At 45.6% G+C, this 12,598-nt stretch overlaps 1 protein-coding gene across 1 annotated transcript in view; it reads left to right on the top strand.

Annotated features, from left to right (window-relative positions):
- The first annotated feature begins 973 nt into the window (after positions 1 to 973).
- The window catches only part of LOC115475888 (protein-glutamine gamma-glutamyltransferase 6-like), a 46,300-nt gene continuing 34,675 nt past the window's right edge, over positions 974 to 12,598 (top strand). Inside the window, exons 1-3 of the mRNA XM_030211953.1 lie at positions 974 to 1,012; positions 7,294 to 7,389; positions 9,257 to 9,421. Of these exons, the coding sequence (XP_030067813.1) occupies positions 7,371 to 7,389; positions 9,257 to 9,421 (184 nt within the window). The 5' untranslated portion in view covers positions 974 to 1,012; positions 7,294 to 7,370. The remainder of the gene's footprint in view (positions 1,013 to 7,293; positions 7,390 to 9,256; positions 9,422 to 12,598) is intronic.

Below are 12,598 nucleotides of genomic sequence, written 5' to 3'. Positions count from 1 at the left end.
CCTGAAGTGGGAATTGAACTCAGTTCCCTAGAACCAAAGTCCACCACCCTAACCGCACTCCTCCACTCAATATGCAGTGTAAAGGATGAACCTTAATGCTCTCTGTCTGTAATTTATGAGTTGCATGCTGAAGTTTATTTCAAAATGGTTTATGCTCTGTTTGTTGGCTCCTCCCTCTTTCTGTAGCTAAAAGCAGATGGAGATAGGGCAGGAGAGGCAAAGTGCAGAAGCAATTGGGTGGGTGGGAGTGTCAGAGCCCAGCTGTACTGTGAGCAGAGAGCAAAGCTCTGAAGTATTTAACCTCAGCCCCGTTTGCAACTTCCCTCAAGTGCTTTTGTACAAAGGTGCACTGTGGACTTTAGGAGCTGTCTTTGCTGCCACAAGGATCCCTTAACTGACAGGCACGACCATACAACCGTTACTTCCTGCAAATGATTGTTTATTACTGAACCGGAGAAACATAACTGAAACAAAAACCAGGAAACATAAAGCGGTGAGCTGCTACGTCTCCAGGAGAGCATCATTTCAGCAATCCCAGATAGAGGAAAGGAATCAGAACTAAAGCACGGCAAGTATAACCAATGGGAATCTTAATATCAGTAGGACAAGGCCTGAGTCTAGAGTCTGAGAGCGAGGAGCAGAAGAGTAGCCGAATGCATTGGTTATCAAACCTCCACTGAAGGCACATTTAGCCTGTCAATTTTTCAGGATTACCACCCTGAATGTTCCTGAGTTAAATTTTGCGTACAGTGGATTTCCAGCATATGCACATTTCTCATCCATATTGATTGTGGTAATATTGAATACCTATCTGAGATGCCTCCAGGATAGGGTTGAGAAGCATTGGAGTGGTTATAGCAGTGGGCTGGGAAACCAGGGTGCAAATCCCGCCAATGGTCTTTATAACCTTGGCTGCTGACTTATCTCTACATTTCTTCAAATACAAATTTGTATTGTAAGCCCAACAAGGAGAGTACTTGAACGTAGCTTGCACTGAGCCACAACTGAAAAGGTGAGTTAAATCCCCTGTCCCTCCCCCCCCCCCCCCCCCCTCAAAACTGCGCTGAGCCATAAAACACGTATCTGGGTTTTTAAAAGGTTTGGACAAATTCCTGGAGGAAAAGTCCATAGTCTACTATTGCAACAGACGTGGGAAGCAACTGCTTGCCCTGGGATTTGTAGTATAGAATGTTTCTGAGATTCTGCATGGAATCTTGTCACTCTAGGATTCCAGAATCTTGCTATTCTTTGGGGTTCTACATGGAATGTGGCTACTCTTTGAGATCTGTATGGAATCTTGTCACTCTTAGGATTCCAGAATCTTGCTATTCTTTGGGGTTCTACATGGAATGTTGCTACTCTTTGAGATTCTGCATGGAATCTTGTCACTCTTAGGATTCCAGAATTTTGCTATTCTTTGGGGTTCTACAATGGAATGTTGCCACAATTTGAGTTTCTGCCAGGCACTTGTGACCTGGCTTGGCCACTGTTTGGAAAACAGGATACTGGGCTAGATGAACCATTGGTCTTACCCATGTTCATAAGTTCTTATGTAACACATACTAGAGTTCAGATCCTGCAATAGGAATAAAGACCTTGAAGTATAAGCTCTAGGGGAGAGGATAGAGGCATCAAAGGAGAGTGCACATTACTTCTAACTTGACACATTACAAATCAGAAACAGTTTCCCGGGGGTCCATAGGCCAGTTCAAACACATTATTCCCCAGAGTTCCAAGCATAAATTTAGGCGTATTATATAACTACGCACGTAGATTAATTGTTTTAACAAGCTGTTAAGCATTTAACAGATTTTAACAAGCAATAACAAGCACTAATTGGCAGAAATTAGAATTTATGTGCATACATTGCTAAGCATATTCTGTAATGTACTGCACCTAATTTCTAATGCATGTAGGCAAAAAGGGGCATGCTTAGGGGCATGGAAATGGGCATTTTGTGGACATTCCAAAATCTATACATGTTGTTATAAAATATGGGCCAGTGAGCGTAAATCCATGCGCAGGGATTTACACCAGCTTTTCGATGGTGTAAATGAATGCACGTAGATTTAGTCACATGAACCATGCCTAAGCATATTCTAAATACCGCACGTAGATGTATGCATGGTATTTAGAATACATTTAGGCGTAATTGCCTAACACCTAATAATTTTAGGTGACATATATAGAATCGTGGGATATTTCCTTATGAAAATGATGACTGATACATACAAAATCCTCTCACTGGAGCTAGACCCATATGAGGTCCTTTTACTAAGGTGCACTAATGGATTTAGTGTGCGCTAACGAATTACTGTGTGTTAAATGCCCTATAACCCATAGGTATACAATGGGCTGTGTGGCAGGGGCGTAGCCAGACCGGCGGGAGGGGGGTCCAGAACCCAAGGTGAGGGGGCACATTTTAGCTACCCAGCACCGCTGACCCCCCCCGCCATTTTTGACCCCTCCCACCACCACCACCACCTTTGCCCCCCCCCCCCCCCGGCACCAACCATTTCGAACCCTCTTCCCTCTGCTGCCAACCCTCCCCCGCCGCTGCCGTTGGGTACCTTTGCTGGCGGGGCTCAACCCCCGCCAGCCGAAGTCCTCTTCTCCGGCGCGGCCACATTGCTGATAAGTATATAAGTACATAAGTAATGCCACACTGGGAAAAGACCAAGGGTCCATCGAGCCCAGCATCCTGTTCACGACAGTGGCCAATCCAGGCCAAGGGCACCTGGCAAGCTTCCCAAACGTACAAACATTCTATACATGTTATTCCTGGAATTGTGGATCAGCAATGCGGCTACACCGGAGAAGAGGACTTCGGCTGGCAGGGATTGGGGACCCCCACCAGCAAAGGTACCCGATGGCAGCAGCGGGAGGGGGGTCGAAGGGGTTGGCGGTGGGGGGGCCAGGGCCAAATCTACGCGGGCCCATGCCCCCGTGGCCCCACGTAGCTACGCCCCTGCTGTGTGGCATTTAGCATGCATGAACGCCGTTGGCACACCTTAGTAAGCCTAGGGTAAATGTAAGGGATTCGTAGGTACAAGTGAGGACAGAACCAGAGATTGACCGCTGTCAATGGTAGGGATGAGCTGTCATTTGCGATAACATATCCCACGTCATTGCATGTTGTTAACAAACAAAAATGATCAGAAAATCACATTTTGTGTTTTTTCATATGCCAACGATAGTACAAACTCTTAGCAAGTAGTGCACACTATGGACTAAAGTCTGTATTTTTCGGCGCCAATAAATATTACCACAGCACTATTCTATAAATGGTTCTCAGAGCTGGGCTTCAAAACAAACTCTATGCAAGTTATTCTTTAACACAATTCAAGTCATATTATGATAAAATCTAATTTTCTCAGAGTTGGGCGCTGTTTATAGAATAGCGTTTGGCACCATGATGCGTTCCCAATTTCAGACCTGAGGATTTACACCAAGTGAAACCTGGTCTAAATTGTCGCACCTAAATCAGGCACGGATCTCCCTTATTCTGTAACCCTTTGTGCAAATTCCTGGAATGCCCCAAATCTGCCCATGCCTTTCCCATGGCCTTTCCACCTTTTCTGATCCTTACATATAAATTGCGCGCCAATCCTGGCACCTAAAGATGTGGGCATAAATTTAAATGAACGCCAATTAGCGCTGATAATTGCTTATTAACACCCAATTAGCGCTAATTGGCTCATCTGTCAATTAAATTGCATACACAAATTGGGTCCATGCTTATATTTGCACATGCAATCTTGAGTGCTATATATAGAATTAGGGCGTATTGAGGTGGCGGTAAGGGTTCTCACACTAACCTGGAGGTGCTGTGCTTAAGAACGTAGCACAATTTTCCCTAGCACCGGAAATGGCGCATGCTGAGGCTGGAACTTCCGCTGGCGGCTAAGGTGGGCTTGTTGTAGCTCCAGATTAGAGTTCAGTAAGCCCGCGTTGGGTTACCGCCGCTTTGTAAAAGGGCCAGTAAGTGACTTTCCCAGGAACAGAAGGAGCAGCAGCAGGATTTGAACCCTGGCTTACAGGGCTGTTAGGCCTGAGCTTTAACTGCTGAGCTATTCCTCCACTCTGTATGGCTAATTTCATTGTTTAAGATTGGTCATTCATCGTCACTTTTTTTTATGTGCGTGATAATTTTATCACAGCTAAATTAACATGAAGAACAGGAAGATTTTCTAATCTCCACCATAACGACACTTCATAAAATCATATAAGTAGAGATAGCAGAGCTTTCAAATAATTTGCATTCAGTAAGTCAGGGGAATTTAGGTTCTGTAAGATCAGCAGACAATGAGCCCTTGTTGAATCTTCCAAATAAAGGGGTCCTTTTACAAAGGTGCACTGAAAAGTGGCTTACGTGTAACATAGTAGATGATGACGGAGAAAGACCTGCACGGTCCATCCAGTCTGCCCAACAAGATAAACTCATATGTGCTACTTTATGTGTATACCTGACCTTGATTTGCATCTGCCATTTGCAGGGCACAGACCATAGAAGTCTGCCCAGCACTAGCCCCGCCTCCCACCAATGGTGCTGCCACCTAATCTCGGCTAAGCTTCTGAAGATCCATTCCTTCTGAACAGGATTCCTTTGTGTTTATCCCACGCATGTTTGAATTCCGTTACCGTTTTCATCTCCACCACCTCCCGCGGGAGGGCATTCCAAGCATCCACCACTCTCTCTGTGAAAAAATACTTCCTGGCATTTTTTCTTGAGTCTGCCCCCGTTCAATCTCATTTCATGTCCTCTCGTTCTACCGCCTTCCCATCTCCGGAAAAGGTTCATTTGCGGATTAATACCTTTCAAATATTTGAATGTCTGTATCATATCACCCCTGTTCCTCCTTTCCTCCAGGGTATACATGTTCAGGTCAGCAAGTCTCTGCTCATATGTCTTGGAACGCAAATCCCATACCATTTTTGTAGCTTTTCTTTGCACTGCTTCAATTCTTATTATATCCTTCGCAAGATACAGCCTCCAAAACTGAACACACTTGTGGTAGTGTAGGGTTTGGGGCGTGTGCCAATCCATTTTTCAGCGCGCCTGTAAAAAAGGCATCTTCTTTTTTTCCCCCCGAAAATGGACGTGTGGCAAAATCAAAATGGACGCGCGGCAAAATCAAAATTGCTGCGCGTCCATTTTGGGTCTCTGGCCTTACCGCCAACCATAGACCTAGCGGTAAAGAATTTGGACGGTAATGACCTACGTGTGTCAGATGCCACTTGGCGCGTGTCCGCTACACACATCTGAAAATAAAAAATATTTTTCAGACATGCGTGTCGGACACACGCCAAAAATGAAATCACCGCAAGAGCCACGCGGTAGTCTGGCGGTAAGTTGATTCTGGCGCACGTTGGGCGCACGTAGACGCTTACGCGGCTTAGTAAAAGGGACCCAAAGTGTGGATACTGTGGTGTACTGAAATATAAAAACAATAGTACAGATAGTTTCACATTCAAAGCCTTACTGTGGAGTGGAGGAGTGGCCTAGAGGTTAGGGTGGTGGACTTTGGTCCTGAGGAACTGAGTTTGATTCCCACTTCAGGCACAGGCAGCTCCTTGTGACTCTGGGCAAGTCACTTAACCCTCCATTGCCCCATGTAAGCTGCATTGAGCCTGCCATGAGTGGGAAAGCGCAGGGTACAAATGTAACAAAAATAAAATAGATACTATTGGAGATTCTACATGGAATGTTGCTACTATTGGAGATTCTACATGGAATGTTGCTATTCCACTAGCAACATTCCATGTAGAAGGCTGCGCAGGGTTCTGTTTCTGTGAGTCTGACGTCAGACTCACAGAAGCAGAAGCCTGCGCGGCCACATTGTTGATCTGCAAGGGCTGACTTCTACATGGAATGTTGCTAGAGGAATAGCAACATTCCATGTAGAATCTCAAATAGTAGCAACAGTGGAGGAGTGGCCTAGTGGTTAGGGTGGTGGACTTTGGTTCTGAGGAACTGAGTTTGATTCCTGGCACTAGGCAGCTCCTTGTGACTCTGGGCAAGTCACTTAACCCTCCATTGCCCGCTGCATTGAGCCTGCCATGAGTGGGAAAACGTGGGGTACAAATGTAAGAAAAATAAAAAATAAATGAACATTGGCTAATATGTCTGAATTCCATTGGAGAAAATGAGGCATTTGGCCCTGATTGCAAGATTCTGTAAGAAGCAGCCAGTCAGATTGCATCATTCATTCTGATCAGGAAAGAACTAACTGCTCAGATGTATAACATGTGAGGAAACAGCAGAAAGCAGCATGATTAGGGCCTGATTTCCTAAGCTGTTTTCTGTTCCCCAGAGACACCGAATGGGTGAAAAGTCTTAGTAAATCAGACATTTAGAGAACAGAGGAAAATGCAGAGAGATAAGTGAAAGAGCAAGTGACCCGGCATTACAGAGGAGGAGAAACTAGGTCTGTACAGAACAAAATCACTCAGTTTCAAGCTCATTCAAATCTAAAGATATTAAGGGGTCCTTTTACTACGGTGTGCCACCTGCGCTGGTGTAGATGCGTGTATCGGACGCGCGCAGGTCCATTTTTCAGGACAACATTTGGTATGGACACAGAGAGGCACTTTTACTAAGCCGCGTAGGCACCTTTGCGCGACCAAAGTGCGTCAACTTGGAACTACCACCTGGCTACCGCATGCCCCGGGTGGTAATCAGCAGTGTACAAGCGCTGATGATTACTGCCCGGTTAACGCGTGAGACCTTACCACTAAGGCAATGGGTGGCGGTAAGTCTCAGGTCAAAAATGGACGCGCGCTGGTTTTAATTTTGCCGCACGCCCATTTTCATCCCCCCTCCCCCAAATGAGGCCTTTTTTGCAGGTGCACTAAAAATGGACTTCCATGCATCCAAAACACACGCCTACACCAGTGCCTGCCATTTTTCGGCGCACCCTGAATGAGAAGTATATTGTAGTAAGAGGCAAACGTTTCAAAACTTCATGATTTATGAGTCTAAGGTCCTATATGTTGACTTTCAGCATTCTTAATGAAAAGGCTGATTGATACAGAGGGGGAGACACGTAAGCAAATATGATACTGAGACTTGAGCATAATTATATGAAGACTTTTTTTTTATATGTAATAGACATGGTCAGGAGAAGAATTTTGGCAGAGCGAAGGTGGACTACCAATGTCAATCTATCTCTTAAATACCGCAAGAGTTCAGTTTTACTTGGCATTTCTGTTAGATATGAAACTGATTAACCTGTGGGATGAATTTTAGCTAGATATAACTAATTAACCTGTGGGATTTTACCATTCTACTAGTTGGACCCCAACAGGCTCAATTACATCTTACACTCATACTGTGACATCTCTGAAAACTGTACAAGAAAAGCATCACCATGGCTGACAGGTTGGCTGGTAAGTTCTACATAGAAACTTCTTTGGATACCGTAGCAAATTGTACAATGCATGATATGGGGCCTGTCCCCAAAAATTCTTCTTCAGGAGAGAACCCTTTTCTGCTACATTCTAATGCACTAACTGATTAGCGCGTGGTTAGCGTCTGAGACTTTATAGCTTATAAAATGGGTATCGGTAAGTGGTCACGTCAGTGGAGATCCTAGGTCAGCTGCCACCCGGGGCGGATTGCCGCTGCACCCCCCCCCCCCCCCCAGGGTGCAGTATGACACCCCCCAGGCGCATCAAGCCCCCCCCCCTCCAGGGTGCATTCTTGGCTGCTGGAGGGTGCAGAGAGCAGCCGCGCGCCTGTTGGCTCCACTGGCTCCCTGCTCCCTCTGCCCCGGAACAGGAAGTAACCTGTTCCGGGGCAGACGGAGCAGGGAACCAGCGGAGCTGACAGGCGCGCGCCTGCTCTCTGCACCCTCCAGGAGAGTGCACCCGGGGCGGACCGCCCCCACCGTCCCGCCCTTGGTACGCCACTGGGTCATGTGCTAATGGGAAAATTAGCGTATGCCCATTAATGCTGGAAATAGAAAAATCAACCATTTTACCCATGAGGTAAAAATGGTCTTAGTGCACAGAAATGGCCCGCATAAGCACGCACTAAGGGCCCCTTGTACCAAGCTGTGGCAAAAGGCGACCTGCGCTGGCATCGGGATGTGTTTTTGACGCGTGTTGAGGCCCCCTTTTTTCTGCAGCGGGTAAAAGGCAGGTCTTTTCTTTTTTTTTTTTTTCAGGAAATGGCCATGCTCATAGGCGCCAACTTTTCAGAATTATTGGGGATGCTAAGCCCAGTGGAAATAACTCCTCCCTGGACACATACAAGGAATTTTCTCAATATTGGGGGTGCTCAAGCACCCACAGCACCCACAGAGTCGGCTCCTATGCGCCATGCTGCAAGTGAAGCACTTGCCGTGCGGCCATTTTTCGGAGGGGAGCCCTTACCGCCACTCACTGAGGTGGCGGCAAGGGCTCCCGTGCTAACCCTGCGGTAATGGGGCAGCACGTGGCACTGCCAGATTATCGCCGGGTACACCCCGGCGCTAGAAAAATTAAAATATTTTCAAGCAGCTGATTTGACAGCGCACTGAGGGTGAGAATAACCGCTGGGCTGCTGCAGTAGCCTGGCGGTGCTTCCTTTATAGCGAGTGGTAGGGGGTTTACCGCTGCTTTGTAAAAGGGGGCCTAAGGCCATTTTTTTTACTGCAGTTTGGTGAAAGGGCGCTTTAATCTGAACTAAAAGGATCACAGAAGTGATTCCAAAAGGTGGGTCAAGCACAAGATGAACAGAAGAGGGAAACTGTGATTAATTTAACAGAGATCATAAACATAATGTTAAGTGAATTGTTTTTTGTTTGTTTGTTTGTTTGTTTTATGTTTGTTTGTTTGTTTGTTTGTTTGTTACTTATATGGTAATTTGTTCTAGAATTTGATCTTATCTGATTGTTCCTTTTACTCTTATGTAACCTGCTTAGAACTGCTTGGTTATAAATGAGGATTATTATTATTTTGTTTTAACAAGACCCTTTTTGGAGGTTTTCCTGGACAAATTTCTTCCTTACCATGCAAACGAACTGGCCTATTACTATTAGTAGGAAATATTGTGCTTTTGAATAATAATATTTCTTCAGGGAGGAAATGCAAATCACATTAAGAAATTAAAAAAAGTATTTTGTTTTAACTGTCATAATGAGTAGCGTAGTAAAACCTCGACTTGGCAATTAAGAAAATCACTGCAGAGAATTCAGAAAGGGCGACACTTGGTGACAAATCAGAATTTATTAAAGGAGGTTTAATTGCTTTTTTTTATGATTCCAAAACACAGTTCTAAAATTCGATCTACAGCTTGCTTCTAACAAGACTGAACATCACACTGATTGTTACAGAAGTTCAGAGTTAATAGTTAGGCGAGGACAAGGCTTCAGGATCACCCTAACACTCAACAGGGCAATGGAGCCCGAGGACAGCGTCATGTTTACTGCTGAGACAGGTGATTTCAATACAAATTCATTTAAGATGGAAATCTCATTCACACTCACCTTATACAAAGGTAACTTTTAATGCATATCTCAAGGGTAAGGTGACGTGGAGGGGCATTTTCGAAAGGGACGTCCTTGTTTTGATAGGGACGTCCTCGCAAAACGTCCCGATCCAGGGGCAGGGAAACCTGTATTTTCGAAACAAGATGGACATCCATCTTTCGTTTTGATAATAACGTCAGGGACGTCAAACTCCTTAAATTTGGTCGTCTCTAGATTTGGCCGTCCCTAGACTTTGTCGTTTCTGATTTTCGGCGATAATGGAAACCAAGGACGTCCATCTCAGAAACGACCAAATGCAAGCCATTTGGTTGTAGGAGGAGCCAGCATTTGTAGTGCCCTGGTCCCCCTGACATGCCAGGACACCAACCAGGCACCCTAGGGGACACTGCAGTGGACTTCATAAATTGCTCCCAGGACCATAGCTCCCTTACCTTCTGTGCTGAGCCCCCCAACCCCCCCCCCCCAAACCCACTATTCACAACTGTACACCACTACCATAGCCCTTATGGGTGAAGGGGGCACCTAGATGTGAGTACAGTGGGTTTCTGGTGGGTTTTGGAGGGCTCACTGTTTCCTCCACAAATGTAACAGGTGGGGGGGGGGGGGGGGTTAGGCCTGGGTTCGCCTGCCTGAAGTGCACTGCAGTACCCACTAAAACTGCTCCAGGGACATGCATACTGCTGTGATGGACCTGAGTATGACATCTGAGGCTGGCATAGAGGCTGGCAATCAATATTTTTAAAGATATTTTTTGAGGGTGGGAGGGGTTAGTGACCACTGGGGGAGTAAGGGGAGGTAATCCCCAATCCCCTCCAGTGGTCATCTGGTCATTTCAGGCACCTTTTTGTGCCCTGGTTGTAAGAAAAACACAACCAGGTAAAGTCATCCAAGTGTTCGTCAGGGACGTCCTTGTTTTTTTCGATTAAGGGTGAAGGACATGCAAGTGTTAGGCATGACCAAGTCCCACCTTTGCTATGCCTCCAACACGCTCCCGTGAACTTTGTCCATCCCTGTGACGGAAAGCAGCTGGAGACGTCCAAAATCGGCTTTCGATTATACCGATTTGGACGATCCTTCACTTTGAATATGACCTCATGCATTTTCATGTTTCCTCTTTGTCCAGTCAAATATTTGAAGATGTAAACCATGCTAGAGGTCAAACCATCCATATTTACAACTCCATATGCTATTCCCATGTAATGATTCAGAATGGTTCGTATATACACATCCATGCTGCTGCAGTAGAATGCATGCATACACAGTATCAGTCTGTATAGTCTCATAAATGCACACATGCATGTTACAGTTTCAGAATGTATTGATTTATTGGGATTTATTAACCACCTTTATGAAGAGATTCCACCAAGGCGGTGTACAGCAGGTACAGTTTCACTTAACACTTGCAATTTTGTTAACAGCATAACAAATGATCAAGAATAAACATAAATACAGTAAATGAAAACAGTAAATTGAAACCTAATAATAGAACTACCATGAAACAGTATCAAAAATATACACATTTAACAGCACTGGCATTCACCCACATGATTACTGTCCTGACGATTATTATACCTTAGACCATGTCTCCTAATCTCCTTATGCTCATCCCTTAATCTTTTCCTCTCCATCCTTCCTACTCCTTACCCCTCCCAATCTCTTTTCCTTTTGCACATCCTATCTTTGTTTACCTTTCTATGTTCAATTCATATTTCCTCAAAACCCCACTATCACTATCCGCCTTATTTTTGAAAGAGAAAGACGCCCATATTTCGACCCAAATCGGGAGCTGGGCATCTTTCTCCCGTGGGCGCCCAAATCGGTAAAATCGAACGCCCATTTTGGGCGTCTTCAACTGCAATCTGTCGCAGAAACGGGCAAAGTTGACGGGGGCGTGTCGGAGGCGTGGTGAAGGCGGGACTGGGGCGTGTTTATCGGCCGAGGAGAGATGGGCGTCCTCGGCCGATAATCGAAAAAAGAAAGGCGTTTTTAGCGCGAATTTGGGTCACTTTTTTGGACCCTTTTTTTTCACGAACAAGTCCCAAAAAAGTGCCCTAAATGACCAGATGACCACCGGAGGGAATCGGGGATGACCACCCCTGACTCCCCCAGTGGTCACTAACCCCCTCCCACCCAAAAGAAACAACTTTAAAAACTTTTTTTCCAGCCTGTATGCCAGCCTCAAATGTCATACCCAGCTCCATCACAGCAGTATGCAGGTCCCTGGAGCAGTTTTAGTGGGTGCATGCACTTCAGGCAGGCAGACCCAGGCCCATCCCCCCCCACCTGTTACACTTGTGGTGGTAAATGGGAGCCCTCTAAACTGCCCCCAAAACCCACTGTACCCACATCTAGGTGCCCCCCTTCAGCCATAAGTGCTATGGTAATGGTGTAGAGTTGTGGGCAGTGGGTTTTGGGGGGGGGGGTTTGGGGGGCTCAGCACCCAAGGGAAGGGAGCTATGGACTTCAGAGGTAGGTAACTTTTTTTTAATTGTTACAAGTGCCCCCTAGGGTGCCCGGTTGGTGTCCTGGCATGTGAGGGGGACCAGTGCACTACGAATCCTGGCCCCTCCCACGACCCAATGCCTTGGATTTGTTCGTTTTTGAGCTGGACGCCTTCAGTTTCCATTATCGCTGAAAAACGAAACCGCCCAGCTCAAATTCGCACAAATCTGATGCATTTGGCTGGCACAAACCGTATTATCGGAAAAAAGATGGACGCCCATTTTTTCCGAAAATACGGTTTGTCCCGCCCCTTCATGTACCCGTTCTCGGAGATAGACGCCCATGGAGATGGGCTTTCGCATTCGATTATTCCCCTCCATGTTTACTACAACTTGTAATATTCACCTTCAAGACTTTGTAATTCTATTTACTATGTAAGCCGCATTGAACCTGCTATCTGTGGGAAAGCGTGGGATACAAATGTAATAAATAAATAAATATCAGACATACAATACAATGTTAGCATAATACTAATGGTACACCTAATAAGCACACATTAGAGCATTCAACTAACATAGATGTGATGCTAAATAGTTTCTACAATACTGTCTGTACTGTCTCATAAATACATACGTGCATGCATAGATATGTATAGGCACATATACAGTGAAAACTATTATGAC

This window comes from Microcaecilia unicolor, chromosome 8 (genome assembly GCF_901765095.1).
Source record: "Microcaecilia unicolor chromosome 8, aMicUni1.1, whole genome shotgun sequence".
In the NCBI taxonomy this organism is placed as follows: domain Eukaryota; kingdom Metazoa; phylum Chordata; class Amphibia; order Gymnophiona; family Siphonopidae; genus Microcaecilia; species Microcaecilia unicolor.
Note: the sequence above shows the minus strand (reverse complement) of the source record. Positions and strands in the feature narration are given on the sequence as shown.